The sequence below is a fragment of the Lonchura striata genome, chromosome 4 (genome assembly GCF_050655825.1).
Source record: "Lonchura striata isolate lonStrDom1 chromosome 4, ASM5065582v1, whole genome shotgun sequence".
Taxonomy (NCBI): domain Eukaryota; kingdom Metazoa; phylum Chordata; class Aves; order Passeriformes; family Estrildidae; genus Lonchura; species Lonchura striata.
The window spans coordinates 69,373,406-69,395,582 of record NC_140706.1 but is presented as its reverse complement, the minus strand read 5'-3'; the positions used below and the strand labels follow the sequence as shown (position 1 = coordinate 69,395,582).

Below are 22,177 nucleotides of genomic sequence, written 5' to 3'. Positions count from 1 at the left end.
GTTGGCACTGAGCAGTTTTTGACCCTTAGGAATTCATTACCTTCTTGCTAATTTAACATTCCAAAAGAAACTCCAAGGACAACATCAGGTTCCTCAGCTCTGGCCAGGCATCATCCAGCTCTCGTCTGAATATGGTGGTTCTGTTGATGTAGACTATTTTATTTTGTATTCCAGTTATTTTTGTTAATGTAATCCTGTTTAATACGATGAACAAATCCCATGCTTTCAGCCTGATGGCAGGATCTTGTCTTGCCTGTCAAGATTGTAAATTTGCCTTTGTCCATGTTATGTTCCCCTGAGCCAGTGGGATTACCTTCAAAGGGAAAAGGATTGCAGAGGCTCGGCTATGAAACCACCATAACACAGAGCATGTTGCTTTGCTGTTGCACAGCAAAATGCAAAAATCTGTAGGTGACATAGTCAAGTTCTTTTTTAAAATCATTATTCCCCTACATAAAGTTATAAGTATTTAGCATTATTTTTTATTACGCATAGGGATTTTTTTCAATGTTATTTTAAGAATTCCATTACAGGGGAATCTTTATACCTCCTCTATGGTTCTATAATGAAGTGTAATTGTTACTTTGTGAATACATGGGGCCTGTGAAGCCTCCCAGAATTTCTCATAAAGCACAGAGGAACAGTGAGACCGGGAGACAGTTCTCAGCTAGAACAGACTTGTCTCCAACAGCTGAAATCAAGTGCCTGGCCAAGGAGAGGTAGTCACAGGTAGGACATTCTGATGCCAGGATGATCTAGGATTATTTTCCATCCCTTTCAGGGATCAATTTGAAGCAGAGTAGACTGCTCCCTGGATTTTCCTCTTTAAGAACACAAGTGACATTTGCTGTTTATCCTGTTTCACCGCCCATTCCACACCAGTTTCCCGACACCTGGCATTTCTGGGTTCATCCTATCAGGCCCTGTCTAAGCAATCTATGTCCAGTTTATTTAGACTCAAAACTCTGCTCTGGCATTGCCAAAGGCCAAACCAATAAAGGCTAAAATGAAGAAAGCAGGAAGCACTTGGAACTTCTTGACACCAGGTCCCTTGTCACATTCAGCTTTGGCTTTCTGAACCCCATCCCTGCCTGCTCAAGCAGTGCCTGGATATTCTACCTGAACCTGTTTCTGACTCAAGTGTTCTTTGTCTTTCTTTTCTTTTTACATCTTTGTTTATCTTTCTGCCACCTTTGCTGGCCTCCAGCTCATCAGCATGAACCATGCTTGAGCTTGGAGGAAGTGGTGCTGGAACATGCTCTCCCAAGCCTGTCTTTCTACGTCTGCGTCTCGTGGGATTTTTCCAGGCTGGAATTGGCTTTCTTGCAGTCCAGGAGATGCTGCTGTTGCCTGCCATGTTGCCTCAGTATCCTGAACTCCATCTCACAGTCACTGCAGGCAAGGCTACCCTGACCTTTGTGTCCCGAGGTCTGCCATGTCTGTATGTTTGAGAGCCAGCACCAACACCTTGTTTGTGGCTTCCTGAGCACCTCTATCAGGGAGGTGTCATCAGGAAGGCACTATGAAAACCTCCAAGAATCTGCCTCTCTGGCTGGGTGAGTGCCCTGTGAAGACCAGGGCCTGTGAATATTTGGGCTTTTCAGAATGGTTTGTCCTAGAACCCACAAAAAACTTCTTTTCTCTTTAGCTTTAGCTTTACAAAGCTGATGGGAAAGACTTCAAGATGTAACTAGTTGAAGCACGACAGTGACTGTAATATAATGACATTTGCAGCGTGCCTTAGGTCCTGCAGTAGGATTCAAGGACGAGCTTTAAATAAATCACAAAACCACTTGGAAACTTTGGTGTCATAAGTTCAGCCCCTAATAAATGATTCAGCTTCGAGGCAGGTCAGAGCCACTTCCCCTCCTTTGCCTTCTCCCTCTCCCTCCGCATGAATTAAAAAAAGGCAGAGAGTCCACTGAGAAGGACAAGCTGTGGATTTTAAGGAAAATGGAAATATTTTCTGCTTTACAGCAGAGAGCAGTGCACAGCCCCCAGTGCAGTGTGCTGGATTTTGTGCTCGGATACGATAGCACGGCGTTACTCCATTCCTGTCTGCCCTCCTATTTATTACCAGGACAAGAGGCACATTGTGAGCAAGGCTCTTCATTTTTCTCTTTGCTCATTTCCTATTGCCGAACTGGTGTTGAGCAGGCTTGTGCTTAAACTTGACGAGACCTGAATTAAACCATATCATGAGGTACTCTTCATCTGACCGATATGCCAGTTGTAGCATTTTTTTTGTTTCCACTGCTAACAGTTGTGTTAGGAAAAACCCAGAAATTAAGTCTATGCTTTAAAAAGTAAAAGGGTACATTTTCTTTACTCCTTGAGCAGTAGAAACTGACAGTGTCTTTAGAATTTCTGGCTTCTTTCAAGTTGTGTTTATTCTTTTTATATAAATGAAAGCAAAACAAGGCTTTTGAAGCACTCTCACTTTGCTAAAGGCTGGAAATGACACATTTCCAGTGTCATTTCATTCATGAGTCCTGGGCTTTGTTCACACTTCTCCTGTGCAGGGCTTCCAAGCTGATACTATGAGATGGGGTCTATTTATGCTTTGCCGAGTTAAAATGCAGCCTGTTAACTTGTGAATGTGTGTCAGCTGCTCAGTTAAGGAGGGACAAATTGTCTGAAGCCGCTGGTGGGTAATAGTGCAGCTAAAACAAACACGGAAGCGTTTTTCTGTTCGTGGCCTCTGCCCTGGATTTTGAATCATGAGCCATTGTTCTCGGTGACTTCTAGAATGTTGGGGATTTGCGAACTTTGGCTTCTGAGGCAACGAAGGCACCAGTGACTGCTCTTTCTCAGCCATGTTTGCGAGTGCTCAGTGTGAACTTTGTTTTCCGCAGGATCTGCAGGCGTGGGTGAACGGTGCTCACGAGAATGGCTTTGTCCTCGTCTCCTTCGGTGCTGGAGTCAAGTACCTGTCTGAAGACATCGCCAATAAGTTGGCACACGCCCTGGCAAGGCTGCCCCAGAGGGTTATCTGGAGGTAAAGGCAGTGTTGGATGAACTTAGAGTGATTTGGAGCTTGCTTGTTTCCCGCTGGAGTTGAGACTGCTTTGGGTGGTAGAGGTGATGTGACACTCTGAAAAACATTGGGCATGAAAATACTGCAATACCCTGGTAACAAGGAGAAGCAGTTATTGTCGTGGCACAATAAGGCGTGGTTACACTCCTCGGCTGAGTTTATATCCTTGGAAGGATTGGGGACAGTGAAAACAAGCAAAGATTATAACATTTAGGACATATTGTCTCTATTTTTGATGAAAGAATTACCCCAGGGTTCAAGAATGAAACCTGATGATTAAGAGCCTCCCTTTTCTTTCTTCTTCCCCCTTTCCCTCACTTTTTAAGGCCCCTTTTTCTTTTTTATGTGTAAACACGGATGTTTGTTATTCATTTTTCCACTTGCTTGTTCTCTGTGAGAAATTGAAGGAAGAGATATTTTCAGAAGTCAGAATCAGTAAGAAGTTGTCCTACTTCTGAAAACATCTTGAGTGGTGTTCACAATTCCCTGTAAAAATCAAAAAACAGTTTAGTCAGCTGTGCTTTGCATCAAGCATCACTGATATAATTTGGTGGTGTTCATGTGAACCATATTTTTTTCACATATTCAGTGTCTTACACCTCATGTAGGTGTCTCACAACCTGCCACAGTCCTGGAGCTGTATTAATAGTTTTGGTGGCCTGTTCCCCACAATATTTTAGGGGATGTCCTTGCTGCTCTGTGTAGTTCAAGGATCAAATCCCACTAATGAACAGGAAAAATGTGAATTTTTCAGCCTGTGGCACAGAATCTATGGTAGTAAAGGTGACATCAGTTTTAGTTTGGAGTAGAGCCACTGTTTCCTTATGAATCCCACAACACTGCTTGGCTTCTAATTAATAATCCAAATTTATCTTACTGCTTTTCTTCTGTCCTTTTACTATGTTTTCACTGGAATATGTCTCTTTAGGAAGCTTCCGTGTTTTGTAGTAAAGAAATCTGGAGGATTTTTCTTGAGGACAGCTTTTTTAATGCCAACCCAACAATTTCATTTAAAGCCTTCTATTAAAATTTAGGTATTTATACATCAGTCATATGTAATTTGGAGCCTTTTCTGGGATTTGGGGTTTGGTTTTGTGCCTCAGATCATGAACTTGTGTGTTCAACAGAAAAGTGGTGAGTACTGCTTGGCAGTCTCAATGTCATGATGCTAAATCAAGGGATTTTTGTAGATTTTATGCCCTTCTAGTTAGGGAGGACAAACCAGTAAGATAATCAATTCCTTTTATATAACTTTGCATAAATAATGTAGCCTTTTTTGACTTACAAAAGTACAAGCAAATTGTAAAAGATGTAGGTCTTGCTTAATTGTAGTGCGTAGCTGGTTCTTTCTGAAGTTGCAGTTCTAGTCCTCACTAATGAACAAAACAGACCTATCCTTTAATAGTTACTTTGGAGGAGTTGATAACTGTTTCCATTTCATGTTACTGGTTTAGGTTTTCAGGAAACAAACCAAGGAATTTAGGCAACAATACCAAGCTGATCGAATGGTTGCCACAAAATGACCTCCTTGGTGAGTATCTGTTTCCATTATTTATTGCTTATTCTCTCTTGAGTTCAGTTTGTTCTTGTAAAAGTACTCCACTGAATTAGGAGTTATTATAAAGCCAGGATAATTTCTATCATGCCAGTCATGGAGCAAGAATATTAAATTAGGATCTGAAGAGAGAATTGAAGGCCTCTCTGTTGATTGTCTTTCCCTGATTTGAATTTCATGTTTTCCCTAAGTTCAAAGACTGTTCAAGGAGTCATAAAACTGAGCATCAGAGTAAGTTTTAGGAGTCTGTAAATACTGTTTTATAAAGACAAGCTTCACCAGAACTTGGGTAGGTGATGCAAGCTGATAACCTTTCTGATGAACTGAGGTGCTTCAGGTTCTCAGAGGGAAATCAAACTCGAGGTTTTATTTTTCTTTCTCTTCCCTGTCAAAGCGTACTTAAGCCCATTGCAGATCTGAGAGGCCACAGAATATTTGACTGCTTCTGGATGTTTGTGTGTTCCCAAAGCAGCTCTGATGGGAGCTTAACTAGCATTAAGCATCAGTGTGTGTGTGAGCTGGAGAGCATAGTGAGTAGGCAGATGACTCCTAGAGCAGGTAGATTTGTTTTGGTTACAGGGCTGCTCTGAGGCAGGCTGCTTTTTCTACCATGTGAGGCTGTTGCTGTGATTGTTAGGTCTTGCTAACCTCAAATAAGGTATGTGAAGCTTTAAGGGAGAGTGTGACATCAGTTGTCCTGCCATTAAAAAAAAATATATTCCATACAAAAGTGTGCTCCCCCTTGCTCATGTGTACAGCTGAACCTGCTGGAGTCACCACCTGCAGCTCCTCAGGAGCAGGTAATGCATATTAATTACTCCATTAATCATTTTACACAACTCATACACATGAGAATTTTCTTTCTTTACTTTGGCTGTTCTCTCTCTCAGTGTATAAGGAAATGATTTAATGCATGAGGAATTTTCAGCAGAGTAGGTTTAGGTAGAACTTCAGAACAAGCTGCAGTAATTTTAACCTGCCTGAGTTGCAGTTATGGTCCACTAGACAAATGCATCAACACGAAATGAAATAATTCCACTTGTCTGCTTAAAATAAACTACTAAAAATCAACATGGCTAAACATATTAGATAGGAAGATTTTGAAAAACTAAAATTTACAAGATGCCAGGAATTTATTGAAATAAGCAGAACATATGACACATACTAGTCTTGTTACTGCCGTCTGTATTTGAAAGTTCAGAATTTTTAGCTGTACATGTGGGAAATAAAAGAAAGGTTAAAAGGACAGTCCTGGAAAGGAAGAAAAATCTGTCATACCCACGTGCTTCAACAACTTTATATAAAGGAGATGGAAGTGCATTTTGTAACCTTCATGCCTCTTGTGGTTCCAGGTCACTCTAACATTAAAGCTTTCCTCAGTCACGGAGGCTTGAACAGCATTTTTGAAACCATGTACCACGGTGTCCCAGTGGTGGGCATTCCCCTCTTTGGAGACCATTACGACACCATGACCCGTGTGCAGGCCAAAGGGATGGGAATACTGCTCAACTGGAAGACCATGACTGAGAGTGAGCTCTATGAAGCCCTAGTAAAAGTTATAAATGATCCCAGGTATGGAACGAGCAATTGGTTGTGCGTGAGTAGATATGAAACCTTTGTGCAGTGGAAAAAAAATGTGGTTTATTATTTGTGTGTATAGTTGAGGCAAGTCTGGGTGTTTGTCCTATTTCCCAAGATTACCCAACAGCCGAGGTTTCTGTGTGGGTGCTGGGCTTGTTGCTCAGCACCAAAATTCAATTGTCTTGCTTGCTTTGTAGCAGTTGCCATGTGGAAGGCACAGAGGTTATGGGAACAAACCTGTCCCAACGTATTCTGTGTTGCAGACCAAGGTCCCTTTGTGCCTGTCTTGATTACTCCACACGAGCAGTCTGGCTGTGGTGCTGCCTGGAGCAAGATACATGTACATGGTTTGGGTTTTAGCTAGAATGGGGAGGTGTTCAGGAAGAGTGACTCTAAGTTATGTGATTTTATTATGAAAAAAATTGTGTTTAATGTGCTATTTTCCTGTCCTGGCCTCACTCATATCCAGATTAATATTAGTGAGGTGTTATCTGGAAGTATATTGTATTGGGCTAACCCTAATTTTGGAGTGTGGTGCTATTGATGCTTCCTTCTTTCATGGCAGCTGAGTCTTTCTGGGAAAGGAGATTGCTGTCAGGAGCAAGCAGGGCAGCAGCAGAGAGGGGGAATGTTGATAGTGATCTTGATAACATCTGTTGCATCACCTTCCCCTTGTGCAATTATCCTTGGTGTAAAGGCAAGTCCTGTATAAATAAGCTGCAGACAGAAGAGGAAGAAACTGGCTGCTGGGGTGAAAAACCAAGAGTTTTGGGCGAAACTCTGGACCTGGGCGGAAATGGTTTATTGCAAAATCAACGCCATGTTTTTTCACTGTTGGGCATTTCTCTGGTGATTCAGTTGCACAGTGAAACGAGATGACAGCTTTTCCTTTCTTCCTTGTTTGCTTTCCTCCCCGCAGCTACCGGCAGCGGGCGCGGAGGCTGTCGGAGATCCACAAGGACCAGCCTGGACACCCCGTGAACCGGACTGTGTACTGGATCAATTACATCCTGCGCCACAACGGAGCCCAGCATCTACGTGCTGCTGTTTACAGCATCTCCCTGTTTCAGTATTTCTTACTGGATATTGCCTTGGTCCTACTAGTGGGTGCTGCCTTACTTTACTATGTTTTGGCCAGGATGGCAAAATTAATCTGCAAGCAGAGCAAGCATCTCTGGTCCAATGACAAACATAGCGCTGTTAATGGACACTACCAGAACGGGATCCCCAATGGCAAGTATAGAAGAAATGGCCACATTAAGCATGAAAAAAAGGTGAAATGAGCCAACAGCCCCATGTAAAGTAGTAATGAATCAGATCAGTAATCGAATTTTATCGCTGTAACTTAGTCTAACAACTACTTAAAACCTCAATAAGCAGTTCTAACACTCCCCTTCAGTATGTAATATTATGTGACAAAATTCTATGGAACTAAGAGAAGTCTTAAAAAAAAAAAAAAAAAAGGCAAGCACAACCTAAAATGAAAAATATTTTATTCTTAATACTGATATGCAGAGAGGTTATTTTGGCACTGAAGTTTTTAGAAGCCTTAATTCTCTAAAATTCTATACGATGACCGTATTTATGAATTTTCAGCTTTTAAAAGCTCGGTGTGTGTGTCCCAAATGAGGAGAGGTTTCTTTTTATTTGCAGAGGTGTTCTCCCTTTATTTTTTTATTATTTTAATATCTCCATCCTTTTAGCTGAGAGAACTCTCTAGTGCTAGTTCTGTTTCCTTTGTGGAAGGTTCAACCTGTTGTGTAAGAATGCTATTTAAAACACAAATTATTTCCCCCAGTCTTTATGCGAGAAATAGCAAGTTGTGGACTGAGAAAACAAACGTTTTAAAAAAAATAGGAGTAATCTTAATGAGCACTGAAGAAAAATGGCAAAAATATGAACTTGTTTTACTGATAAAGCTGCATGACTCTTCTGCTCGCTACAGTACTTTGGAGAAAAGGGTCCTGAGTAAGTCTACAGTGTGTCCTAACTTTAACTGAGACAAATTTTTTTGTCGCCTTTCTCTGCATACAGAATTTATGCCACAAAAATATTAGGGAGTCTTATTTCAGTTCCAAATACGGCTGTGTGGGAAATAGATTTGCATAATTAAGAAAAATAAGTGAAACAACAGCAACAACAATAAAAAAAAAGAACTTATAAAGATCTAGCTCTGTGCTTAGTGCAGAAGGTTTTGTGATGGCCCAGAGCTGTGCAAACTCAAACCACTCCTTGGGGTTTGTTTAAAGGGAACCACCCCCACACAGCACTCCCCCAGAGTTGAATGTCTTTCCTGTTAATTCTCATTAAGTTCTTTCTGAATCGCAATGTTGTAGATGTTCTCTTTCAATGGTTGTATCTGGAGAAACAGAAATATTACCTTCTATTAGTCTGGGCCACGCAATCCATGTTCCACGTAGTTGCCAATAGGAATTCCGCGCCGTGGGCGGTGTCCACCCATCCTGCCCGGGGCTGGTGGCATGTGTAGGGTGAGGCCTGGCCACCTGGCGTGCAGAGGTGGCCCCGTGTCCCCCTGCCTCCAAAACCTCCTTCAATCATTGTCGCCGACACGGGACGCTGGCGGCGGTGTGCGCTCCCAGGGCGGGAATGCCGGGCGTGGAATCGTTGCTGCCCTGCTCAACCAAAGTTGGCAACTATGAGTTTTATTTCCATGTCATTCTGTTTACTTGGAATTTGCACTACACATGTTGTGAGTGTATGCTTTATTTATTTGTAGTTCGAGGTCCTGTGGCTGAAAGAGAAAGGAGGGAAGCCCGTTTTGCCCTGTGTCGCTCACTAACATGGGAGGAGTTGGGATGATGACGGGATGCTGAGCTCATCTTCATACACAGTGATGCAAAATTTCATCACCATTCCATCAGGAGCCTCGGTCCTACAGCAATAAATAACAGTGCAGATACGTTTCTAATATGCAGGGCAGCTACTTGTGCTGCTCTCTGAATACTTGAACAAAAAAATGGTATTATAAATATAAGCCTCTTAGCTATACCTTTTTACAATCTCGCAGCCCGTGGCGACTACAGGAGCACACAGAGGCGATGAATGGTGGGATGGTGAGAAGACTTCGAGTGTATGAATGACTTGGTTTAAAATGTGGGGGTTTTTTGGCATTAAAGAAGGTACAAAAGCACTGACCGGATGATTAAGCATAATTTAATCTCCACTGTGATAAAACTTAAGCAATAAACATGGATTTAATAGAGAAACTCTGTTGTTGGAAGTATATTTTTGTTCAGCTGAATGCTGGTTGTCTCCTAGTACCCATTATATGTGGTGTACTTAAATGTGGATGCTTACTGGGGTACACACACCTTTTCTTCTCAATGTTTACTGTGTTGCATGGTATGTATTTGAAATCCAAAATATCTTTTTTTTGGTGAGTGTAGGTCCATTTCCTATTGGGGCTTTGAATTGAAAGAGAAATGTTTCTTAAAAGCAATTCAAATTTTTTGAGGTTGGTGTACATACCTGGCACAGTGTTTTGTTGTTTCCCTGTATGTGGTAAGCTCTTCACTTGAAAAGCAGGGCTGACAGTGATGTTAGTTGGGATGATGGATTGATTTCTTGAGTAGTCTCTGTAGGTACAAACACGCAGCAATTCTTTTGCAAGAGGCAGTTGCTGCGTTCATGGTATTGCCAAATTCGTGATGAGGCGGATCCACCTCATGTCTAGAAATACCTGTTGTGTTTCAACTTCTAAGTTCAAGCACAAGCTGTTACTGTGGTTATTTCAATCCCCTCTTTACCACAGCAAGCAAATTGTTCCTGTGTTTCAGACACAGAATTGAGCAGTGATTGCTGTTGGTGCCCAGCCAGTGTTGAAATCAGTCAAATGGCTGAAGGAATGCTAAAGAAAGGGTTTAAAAATACTTGTGTGTCTCCAGACTGCATCACAGTATCAGGACTGAGGCTTTAGTCACCCCTCTGATCAATAGTAGTTATTAGGCATTGAACAGACAAAACACTTAGAAGAAACTGAATTCATCTTCCAAGACAGTGCTGTGCCACTGATTGGAAAATACCACAGTTGGGCCTTACTTATCCTAATCAAAATCACACCTTTTGAAAGTTATAAACCTGATTTATTTATGAGTGTGTGTGTGTTTTCTCAAACAGGCCAGCAAATGCTGAATCTCATTTCACTGTTAACTGAAGAAGCACACTGTGTTGGGTAGTCTTGGTTTCTCTGTAATGAAACAAAATTTGGATAGAAAAGACTCAGTTCCTCATACATTGAGGGGATGGAAGGTTGAACAGTATTTAGGGAAATCTTGGAAATTCATGTTCTGGAATTTTCTATTGGAGTAAGGGACAGAATCATCCAATTGTTTAGGTACATGAGTCTTATATTACTTAGGTATTAAGCAGTAGTTAAGGAAATAAACAGATCAGGAATGCCAAACCTTCCTTGGGTTATTACTGAGCCAATTCAGGATTTGCTCCTTAAAAGAACAGCGTGGACTAAGATTGAAGGATTCAAGTGTGTCAGGTGGGTTTTTGAGGCACAAACACCAGCCTTCCATAGGTTTAGGAGGAAGACAGAAGCACTGATATAGCAGAATTGCACTGCATGGAGCATTAATTGTTAAATGTCAGTATAATTATATTTTAATGAAATAATGGCATCTCTGGGAGTAAGAACTGGTGGGGAATAGTTACTAAGGGAAGAAACAACCTAGACTTTGACTTTTGCAGGTGACTACCAAGATTTTTGTCATCCAAATACTCTTAATGCAGGGAATACCTACAGACACTTTTATTCCAGATTAAGAGACTGAAATAATCTCAGTTTGTACATTTCTGTACTGATAGGAATGGACACAGAGTTACTTTGTGTGCATCTGTTCATCTTGTTTCCCTTGTGATTTTTTTGTCCGGGGAATCATATTTTACCAGAGCTTTATAGTATTATAGATGTTTTACTACATTCCTTCATACTTAAGATTTATTTAGGACAAGTTAACAGACAAAATTTTAATTTAGTGTCTATGAGTTTAATTTGTTAGGGGGAAAAATGCCTTGCTAGATATCATAAAATGGGGTGGTTGCTTTTAAAGAGTGTAGCTGAATACACATAGGCATAAATATGGACAGTGTCCTCTTTTATAGAAAATCTTGGGTTTTGGAAAACAACTGGGTGAAGCTGGGATTGGGAAATCCCAGAGAGCTGTAGGTGACCATGAGATATTTCTTTCCATGTCAGGAAGAATTCCTTGTCTCTCTCCTCCTGACACCGTGTTGCATAGGCTGGGCTTTGCAGTGTAATTAGCCTGGGAGAGATATAAGCAGCAGTTTGTGTGTTTGTGTGTGTTGGTGCTACAAAAAAATGCAGAATTAGAGCAGGTGTTCAAAACTAGAAGGGGCAAAGGTTAGGAGGATGCTTGGACTTAAGGGGCTGGTTGGAGATGAGCTGCAGTGGGCATAGAGATGTTCAGCACCCTCTGGAATGTCTCTGTGTTGTCTGTGCTCCTCAAGTCTCACCTGGTAATTGTCCAAGCTCGCTGCAAAAAGATGCACTGAACTCCTGTGACAGCCTGATGGGAAGAAATTGTTCTCATTCTAAACACAAACAGCTTTTTGCTTCTTGAAATGAAGCAGCAGATATGCGATAATCTCAGATAGAGGCATTGAATAAATTCTCATTTTCTGCTCCTGTGAGATTTACAGCAAGGATAAGAGTTCTCAGCTCCAGGAGATGCCCACTGAGGGAAACCTAGAGACAGCAAGTATGTATGTTGAGAAAATAGAGTTCTCTAAGGAATTAACACATTTGCCTGTATTTGTAAGAGGTTCTCCTCTGTTGTGCCTTGCTTTTTTATGCTTTTATGATCTTCATCTGAATGTTTCTATATCTTCCCTTTTTGGTACATCAGCCTTTCTCAGCAGCATTTTTACTGTGTGTTAGTTTCTGAGCTTGCCAGGTGTTGATTTGCCACTTTCCCAAAGCCCCCTTGGCATTTCCCTGCCTTCCTGGTTCTGCTTTCCAGGATAACTCACCTGGGGACACCATAACTCTGCCAGAAGCTGTTCCAGTAGCTCCATCCCAGTTCTGCTGGTCTGGAAAGCTCCTGTGTATCCTGTATGTCCTCCCTGGGCTCTGTTGGCTCTTGGGTGGAGGCAGCCTCGCCCCAGGGAGCATTTCCAAGCCAAGATTTAAGTTTGGACATTGGATTTCACTGTAGATAAGACCTTTCAATGCTTCAGGCCTCACCCATGAGATTCTTGATGAAAGAAATGTTTATTTAGCTTTTCTTTTTCGTTGTTTTTGGCTCTGCAGCCTCTGGTCTGGGAAATGGTGCAGTGCTGGGTCTTTTGGTGGTGCCAAGAAAAGCATGACAAGGAGATGCATGAATTAAGATCTGTGCTACTTTTACTGGAAAAAAATGCTGGAGTTTGTTTTTTTTTAGATGAAATTCTAAGAACTTGGAGTGTGATTGATGGTTGGATACAGCAAGGGGAATAGTGTATTCCCTGGATCCCATTGCTTGTGTTACTCAGGTAAAAGAGCTTCATCCATTCTTTTTTAAGGACTCCTTCCCACTGGCCATCCCTCCTGCTGTGCACTGCAAGTGGCTCCTCGTTTTTGCAGACACATCTCCTTTGTGTGGAGCTGCACCACAAACGAACCCGGTGAGAAGATCCAGGTTAAAAATAACCCCATGGGAGTAAACCCGAGGTCATTCCCTGTTTATTTGTCTCTTTCAGAGCAGCCTAACGACAACAGACGGAGCAATGAAGAAACCAGGGGGTGAGGAATGACATGTAAGGAGGGGTGGGACTGTGTGACTCCATGCTTTTCCCAAAAAGGCAAATGAATCCTTACCTGTACATGACATTTGGGATTCCTGAAAGATTCATCAGCTTCTTTAATTTTATGTTTCTTTGTTTTTTTGTGTTTTAAGTGTGCATTTAGTGGAGGTGAAGAGAAGAGCATCTCAAGGTAACAATAGGAAACATTCCAGTCTATCCATGGGAGCCTGATGGGATTGCTGTATCAAATTAAGAGGGGCTGGTATAGAAAAGACTTCTAGTTAAGAGGGTTACAGTGACATTACAGGTAGAACAACTTTTTAGAAGCAACAACATCACTGATCAAATACCGTAAGAGCGACTTTAGGGCAAGTTATCATTCCCAAATCTGTGACCAACTTTCTTGTTGCTACTTTCTTAGTAATTTCTTCATCTTCAGGAAATGTCCCACAGACCCAAACCACTTAACCATTTCACCAGATGTGTTGTTGTGGCCGGTTTCTGGGCAGTCCTGCTGTTCCTGGGTGTGGGAGGAAAGGTTGGGAAAGCTGGACACTCTTCCTTGTGTCATAGGAGTCACCACATGTCCACCTGGGTGGCTTCCCAGGTGAGGGCACACCTCGGTGTGTTGGCAGAGAGAAAACACAGAGGGAATTCTGGAGGGGTGAGGGAGGAAGGGCAGGAGTGTGGTCTTCTCCTTTATTTGTCCATCCTATGGCATGAGGAATTTGTTTGTGGAATGTCTCCGGAGCTCTTGTTGGGGCTGTCCCCCCGTGGTACTGGGTGTCTGTTCTTCTTTCTGCTGTGTCCTTGTGCCTTTTTCAGGTCATTGCCCTGCCCAAAAGGTGACCCCTGTGGCTTTCCTCTGGCCAGGCTATTTAATGGTTGTCTTCAGTGCTCTGAGTTTTCCCCATTCTGCTCCAGGACAGGAAGGACTATTCATTTGCTGGTTGATTTTGGGTGGTGTCCTGTGTAGGGGCTCCTCATCTCCTGTTCTCTGCGCTCCTGGCTGGGATGCAGGAGAAGGCAGGTGCCCTGGGCCATGCAGGAGCCCTCAAGGTGGGGATGCTGGGATGAGCCATCCCTTTTCTCACACCATGACTGGGAACATGGTCTACATCCCCAGTTACAGGAGTGGGGAATAAAGGAGCTGTGTGGGTGGCAACCAGAGGGCAGCTGTTCAGGCCAAGTTAAAATATCAGTGTTCAGGCTGGAGGGATTTAAACAATGCATAATTCTGGTCACTCTTTAAAGGCTGATTTCCCCAGCCTTTAGCCCACAAACTCAGTTTGAACTGTATTAGAGGCTGAATTACCTGAGCCACTATGATCTATGTAAAATGGAGGCTAGGTTGTAGCCCCCCCATTCAGTGTCCAGGGACAGTCTGGATGCCAAGGGAGCATTCCTTCAGACTGTCGAGTCTGCACGGTTCAGAAACTTCCCGGTAGAGAACAATTGGTTCTCAGGGCTGGGGCTGGGTGGGAGCCCTGAGCAGTCCCTGCCCAGTGCTGGGCCTTGGAAAGGTATGTCAGGTGTGGTGTGAGAGATTATTATCCATGGCAAGGGACCAGTCATGCGAGCCAGAACAGTTCTTATTGACATTTTTGGGGAAGTTCAGTTGAGCTGAACACCAATATTCCCATAACTGTTGAAGCATTGCTGCCCCGTCAGTCTCCTCACTGCCTTTATTTGCATTTTTCTCCTGATGCTTTGCCTCACTCTGTGAGAAATATGAAGACACAACCACCTCCCAGAAAAATCCCTGCTCGACAGGAGTTGCCCTCCCCAGGGCATCATGTCCAGATGGTTTTGAATATCCCCAGGGAAGGAGTCTCCCCAGCCCTTCTTTGGACAGGCTGCACGAGCACTCAGTCGTTGGAGTTCTGCTCTTTTCTCTCAGCATCCCTGAACCCCTGGGTTTGCTGGCACTAGATTCCAGGAAAGAAAAGCTGATTCCCAGCTTGTTCAGTTGCTCTGACAGACAAAGGCTGAGAGGAGCTGAGGTTACACAGCAAAGAGTTGGGGAAAGAGCCTGGGAAGGGAGTTTAGCCAAATAACTATTCTGTGAGGCAAAACCAGAAAGGTAAAGTTAGAGGTGTCCAAGACCAGGCTGGATGGGGCTTGGGGCAACTTAGTGTAGTGGAAGGTGTTCCTGCCCATGGCAGGGGTTGGAATCAGATGGGCTTTATGGGCTCTTCCTGCCCAAACCATTCAGTAATTCCATGATTGATTCTGTGATTTTGGCTAGTGGCTTTCTGATTGTATCACAGGAAGAAAGTGCTTCTTAGTTTCACCCTGGAGCTTGATAAACTTGCAGCCAGCCCCTCATGGTTCACATGTGAACTGGAAAACCCTTTCCACTTCACTTCAGGGCATTTCTGGGCTGGGAAATATCTCTGTGTTTTCCAGCATCACTTTGGCTTCTCACTGTCTGTTTCAAAGGATGGCTTTCCTCAGCAAGTGTGTTATTTTTCTTTTTAAAAGGCACTTGAAAAGGCCTAGACCAAACCAAAATCTACTACTCAGCCTGAAGTTAAAAAATTTGGGATTCCAAATCTCAGTTTATGACAGTATTTGAAATTTACAGTAATGTGTTTTTCTGGTTTTTTAAGATGATTTTTGGTTTTTTGAGGGGTTGAGGAGGATTAACAAGTGTCCGCATCCCTGTTCATGTATCAGCATCCTACATCTGTATCCATGTATCCTGTCCACTGTGCCAGCTCTTTGGCATCTTGGGATCCATTTTCCCAGGGCTGGAAGCTGGAGCATCCTAATGGAGGTATTCCCTTAGCAGAGCTGTTTCCCTTGCAGGCAGCCTGTTCGACATCCACCGCTTTTTCCCCTTTTCATTTTTTTCCCCTCGTTTTCCAATCCCCCCCCCGCTTCTTCCCGCTGCCGTCCATAGGTGGGGCTGTGCTGCCATCTGGCGTCGCGATCCCTGCAAGCCGGGAATGCACATCCTGCTTCTTGGGAAAAGTGGGGTTCTGCTGCTTCTTGGGGCTGTGCGGCCTGCAGAATACCCTCATCAACAAACAAATATCGCGTGCCTCCGCCACACACAAAAAAAAAAACCACAAAACCCCCCCCCCTCAAAAAAAAACTAAAGGAGGGAAGCAAAGCAGCATTTTCGTCATCTCCCAGAGAGCTGCAGCAGCCTCACTGGGAAGGGGTTTTATTGGATGTTATGTGTTCTTTATTAAATGTTTTTATTAGATGATGCGGTTGGGATTTGAGCCCTTCTGCAGTATCCTTTTTCTTATCCCTGTTCCTTGATCTCTGTAACAAATCAAGTGGAGTCTTCCACGTGTTACCCCTGTGCCAAAGTGTCCCTGTGGTTTAGGAGATGTGTTTTCCCACTCATTTCCCATATTTGTATCTCCTGGGTTGTGCAATGCTCTGAGGACAGAACCAGGCATCAGAAGCAAAACTAACAGCCATGAATATGCCAGGATTGAAGGCTGGGGAAAGAGAAGGGTAATGTTTCTTTTTCCTTAGGAGAACAGGAAATCACTCTATTTTACAGGGAATCTCCCTGAAAAATAATAATTGCAGGCTTGAAGGGTGTCACCACTGCCCAAGTGGAGGTTGGGTGACTCGGTCACACTTCCTGCAGCTCTGGGTGGATCCCGCTCCAGCCCTGCCCTGGCTTTCCTTCCCAGTGCCTTTGGAGAGAGATGTGGATTTGCAAGAGGCTGGGTAGTGCTGAGTCCAGTTTGTGACTGAATACAAGGGGGTGATTGAGGGACTGGGGAGAGCTTCCCCTTGGTGCCCCTAGCACAAAGGCAGGATTCAAGTGGAGCAGCCCATCCCAGGATGAAATTGCAGGTCCTGCACCATGCCAAGGATGGTCCTTGTTTCCCTAATCTGCTGCTGCTCCACAGGTTTAAATCTGAGAGAAAGAAAATTCAGATGTAAGTGCAGCTGTCAAAGGAGTCAGTGATGGCAGGGAAATGTGAGATAAAATTACACAGAATGGACAGGCAGGGATTTGTTTTGGATGTGGGAGTAACACCCATGTATGCACACATAACCCCAAGGCACAGGTTTGTCTCATTTCAGCCTTGCCAAACTAGGGCGACCTTAGGCAGGGATAATTTTAAGGTCTGCAAGGTCATGTCTCAGCTCTTGATTCTGCTGCATCCTCCCTCTCAAGGATTAATTTGAGAATTTGGAATGTTTTTAAACCCCTGCATTTTTAATGAAGAGATTTCTCACCTTCCTGAGTGGGAAATGAACACATTTTCTGAACACATTTTCCCTTTCAAGATTCACATAAGATTGTATGGAGTAAATTTCATAATCAGCTACTAAGTACAGGAGAATAGTTGCTAGTTTAAGATTTCAGTGTTTTCCTTTCCTCAGTGCATCCCTAACTCAGGAAAGGTGGGAGTGAATCACAGTGGAAATCAGGGGATATCACAAATAATGTTGTTCCTGATGAATTAACACCCTGACCTCCTCAAGGCGACTTTGGAGGTTGTTCAGAGCATCCTTGGCATTGTTTAATGGCTTTGCTCTGACATCCATCTTCAACCCAAATGGATTCTGCAGTAGCTTGAAAAAGAAATTAAAAAGCAAGTTAGTTCTTGAGAGGTTGACAAGGAATTCTGCTTGGCTTGACCTTGCTGCTCATGGGAATGATTCTTCTGAGATTTCAGATGCATTTCCAATCCACAAATCGGGGGAAAGGCATTCCAGGTTTTATAGCTTGAGCACCTCAGGTCTTTTTCCATCAGCAGAGATGAATCAGCCCCTCAGAGAAGTGAAGGAGCTGAATTCCAACTTCTATCTCCATGTAAGCCATGTACCAATCCATGGTGCCATATCAGTGCAGTGTACTGTGGGGTGATTCCTGTGATTCCCCCAGGACCCATTTCCTCCTTATTCTGTTTGTAAATACATGGCTTTGTTCCAGCAATGCTTGTTGCTTCAGGCTTCCTTAATATAGTAGGATATTTGCCTGTATTTACCTGTGCTATTTGATATCCTGGGGATATCCTGAAGCTCCAGGGACTGGCTTCCACTCACAGCAGCATTTAGCTTGTTAGAAAAACTGCCTTGCAAAGGCAGGAGCTGCAAAACTGTAGGTCTGTGGTGGCATCTGAGGGAGAATAGAAAAAGTAGAGGAAACACAGGGGACCAGATTCTCTTGCTGCAGCTGCTTCCAGTGGAGGTATTCCCCAAATCCTCACCCTTCTGAAGCGAATCCCAAATATTTTGGGTGCGGGTACTCTGTGTGTGTGTTAAACCACTGCTAGAGGATGTTGGTTACCTGCAGTGACAGAGGCAGAGTTTAGGGTTTTTAATAACTTCTGCATTGTCTATTGATGTTTTAATAGGCTCCAGGCTGGAAGTGTAATCCATTAAAAAATGTGTGTCAGTTGGTTGATGAATACAAATTGCTGAGCACCGTAGGCCTGCCAGGCTGGAGGATGCACGAGGGAGACGGGGCTGTCCTCCATGTCGGGGAACTGGACTGTGAAATTAAGCAGCCTTGTCATTTTGCCTTGCGTTTCCTGGTGTTCCACTGCTGCAGACACATCCAGTTTATGGAGGTGCATAAAGAGGTAAGAAATCCCCTGTGGCACAGATGAATATCTTGGAAAAGTTACAGGGAGGAGGTTGAAGAGTGTGGGAGCTGGTGTGGCTGGAGAAGAGCCTTGGAGAAACCCAGGTGTTACCCAAGTGGCAGAGGGAATGGTGCCATTTTTTCATCTTTGGGAAGAATAAACCCATGAAATACCCTGCTCCAAGTCTTGTGGTGTGTAGGCTGGAAAAGAGAAAGTATAAGACCCCAAGTTTTAAGCGAAGGGAGGCAAGAATAGCCCAGATGGAATGATGCTGGATAGGGGGATGAAGGACGTGCTTCTGCCAAGCCGAATTTGCCCTGCCTGTGTAGGGAAATGTGACTTTCACAGATTTTGAACTTGGGTTCAGTATTAGCTGTAGATCAGAGTAAATGAGGTGTAATAAACAGCGATGCAGAGGGGCTGTGCTGGCCATTGCTCTGGGCTGGGGAAAAAAAGCCTTTCTTACCCTGCTTGACTGAAATCCTGATGTCCTAAATCATTTTACCAGTCAGAAGCTTGGGGAGAAGTGATTCGTCAGAATTCCCGATTATAGCAAAGAAGTAGAATGGACTGTGCTGCTCAATTACAGCAGTCATTCCAATCGCTCTTCCTCCCACACAAGGTGTACCCAGAAGGGCAGTTGGAACATAAATAAATCCACAGATCTCATGCTGCTCCAGGAGGGGGAGCCTGGAGGTGTTGGTGGCTGAGGGAATGGGGGAGTTTGGCTGTGGGAGATGGTTTTGGTCACGTCCCCATTGACAAAGTGTTCTGCCACATCCCGGGGCCGGAGCAGATGGATTGTAAGAAAAAGGTTCATTTGCTCAGGATGGATGTTGTTCTGGAAGGGAAAACACCGACAGGGATTTTTCTCTGCCACAGGTGCTGCCATGTAGACAAGGCCTTCACGATGGATGAGGCGGGAGCTCCGAGCCAAAGTGCTTTGGCAGGTCTCCTAAGATGACCAGAATTTCAGATATTGCAGCTATTTTCCTGCTACTTTAGCATATTCCACAGCCACTCCATGTGCTCCAAGGGGGGTCTGGTGACCTCGCAGTTTGGGACAAAGTACCTGATGGTTTTGGAGAGGATGGCTGAAAACGTTAGGATGTATGTGCCTTTGTGGGGAATATTTACATCCCTGAACTCCTATTTGCAGTTCTTTCTGGAATAGGGTCTAAAGCTTTTTCTTTAGGTAAGATCCTAAAATCCTGGAATGGTTTGGGTTAAAAGGGATTTTAAAGCTTGTTTTGTTCCAACCCCTGCCATGGTCAAGGACACCTTCCACTAGGCTTCAAGCCTCATCCAGCCTGTCCTTGAAGCCCGTAGCACTGGTCACTTCTGGGATTGTTACTGTGGAGTAGCTGTTGGACAGTCGGGACTGACACCTGGAGAGTGCCCTCAGTCAGTGCCTTTATTTGCAGAGAAAGTCAAAGCTTGTGTACAAGTGAGGACAAATGTGCCCCGTGCACTGACCCACAGCTCATTCCCCAGCCTGCCACCATCCTCTGGAGTGTCACCACATCCCCCCTGCTCCCTGGATCACTGCCTGCACGACAGAGACGCCTCTGATAGGGATAATCAAGCAGCATGGAAGAGCTGGGGATTTGCTGTCAGGCAGGAGGAGGGCGGTGCCGGTGCCCCCTGGTGAGAGCTGTGCTTTCCATCTGATTCCCATTCCCCGGGGGCAGCTGACAGAGAGAGCAGTGACAGGAAGATGACAGTCTGCCTTATTGCCAGGGGCTCAGAGCGCCTGGAAACGGGAACTGCAGAGAGAGCCAGCGGCCCGGGCTGTGGGATGCTTCCCGCTGCTCTCCCTTCAGAGCCCGTTTGCTTGTCAGGGGTGCAGTGAGACCCTGGCTGAGCATCCCTCTGGAATGAGCAGGACTGCCCTGATGGCAAACATCAGTGCCTGTGGCAAAAGCCTGCTGGATACTTCCAGCAGTGCCCAGAGTGGATTAGGGAACACGCAGCACCCGCAGGGCTGCATATCCTAGGGTGAAGCAGTGGTGTTGGCTTAGGGTAAACAAAATCCCTCTGCTCCCCAGTATGTTATCCTGGTTAATCTGGGGAATTCTGTGTGAACTCAGCGAGGGTATTCTCCATCAGATCACTGTCTGAATTCTGGATGTCTTTTCTGGAGGTACCAGAACAGGACAAATAGTTCTGAGTTAGGCTTTTCCTCCTTCCCTGTCTCTGAACAATGTGGTGAACCTGTGAACTGGGGGTCCTGAGCTGAGCAAACAGGACAGGGCCTGACCAGCACCAGGGATGAGACCCAGGGCAAAAACAGGGAAGCAGCTGCCTCTGTTATTCCCTCTATGGCCCATCTCTGGAAGGGTCCAAGGCCAGGTTGAATGGAGCTTGGAGCAGTCTGGGATAAGTGGAAGATGTCCCTGCCCATGGCAGGGGCTGGAAGCTGGATGGTCTTGAAGGTACCTTCCAACACAAACCATCCTGGGATTCCCTCTCTGAAAAGATTTTTTAAGAGTGGCTGAACAAATGAGGAAAAGTAATTACTTTTTCCTAATGGATAGCCAAATCACCATCTTTAAGAATAAATATTTACAGAAGTGAATAGGTTACAAATAATTCCAAATCACAGAGTAATTGGAAAGAAAAATTTATAAATATTTTCAAAATTAATTGCTGTTGCTTCCCAGTAGAGCAGATGGAAAAAAATTCTGTTAAAATGTTCCTCCATTGCTCTCTAAATATGTTAATAACTTAGTCAAATGTAGGGATAATGAGGGCTTAACATAGGTTACTGATTTTCCCCTTTTCCTGTGTGCCCTGAAGATTAAACCAGAATCAATCTTTACATTTGAATTCAAGCCCAAGGAAGTGTCCTACTGAGTATGCTGAAGGCTGTGCTACAGAAAATGTGCCTGGAACCACACATTTTGACCAAATTGTTGAACTTTGGTGGAAAGGATGAGTAACCTTGTTGGTGCATTGTCTGAAGCAGCTTAATTATAAATCCTATGGATATGTGCAGTATTGAGATTCTCCCTGTGAGATTCCATGAGGTTCCTGGTAGGTTAAATCTTGACTCTGAGTCTTCAATTAACAGAGGGATTCAAACACCTCATGCATTTAGACCTGCATTCCATAGGGAAAAAAAAATTGATAGCATGCAAAACATCCTGTCTTTACTTTCTGAGGGAAGGGTTCCCGTTTCTCTCCCTCACTTGCTATTTATTTCCATGTCCTCCTGGAGGGGCTGTTTTATCTGTAAAGGGAGAAAAAATATTCAGCATGTTTCAAATAACCTTCATCAAATTAGAAGCTGAGTGGGAAGCGTTCCCACAAAAATGTCCCTTGGAATTCATAAAAGGCTGGACATCAAAAATGATGGAATTATTTAAGGTTTTATTTTCTCTGGCTGGAACAACACAAGATAAATCAGGGGAACGATGTGATATCTTCCGAGTGTCTGGATCCAAAGTTCTGGCAATTCTGTGAGCATCTGTACAGCAGAGCCTGTCTCCATTTCCCTTTCATTCCCATGCAGATTGCTCTCCCGGCGTGCTGGGAGTGAGCAGGCTGATGTGTGCCGGGTAAACATTTACAGAACAAAGTGTTACAGTGCCCAAAATGATTCCAAAGTTGGCCCTGCCGCAAATTGCCATGAATGGGAGTAATTTGCAGCCCGAGGGGATC

At 44.0% G+C, this 22,177-nt stretch overlaps 1 protein-coding gene across 7 annotated transcripts in view; it reads left to right on the top strand.

Moving 5' to 3' along the window:
• Positions 1 to 9,400, top strand: part of UGT8 (UDP glycosyltransferase 8) — a 35,641-nt gene extending 26,241 nt beyond the window's left edge. For all 7 annotated transcript variants that reach the window (XM_021531494.4, XM_085579395.1, XM_085579398.1 and 4 more), the window contains 4 exons: positions 2,856 to 2,998; positions 4,492 to 4,568; positions 5,945 to 6,164; positions 7,093 to 9,400. In XM_021531494.4, the coding sequence (XP_021387169.1) occupies positions 2,856 to 2,998; positions 4,492 to 4,568; positions 5,945 to 6,164; positions 7,093 to 7,456 (804 nt within the window). In that variant the 3' untranslated portion in view covers positions 7,457 to 9,400. The remainder of the gene's footprint in view (positions 1 to 2,855; positions 2,999 to 4,491; positions 4,569 to 5,944; positions 6,165 to 7,092) is intronic.
• Positions 9,401 to 22,177: the final 12,777 nt, after the last annotated feature.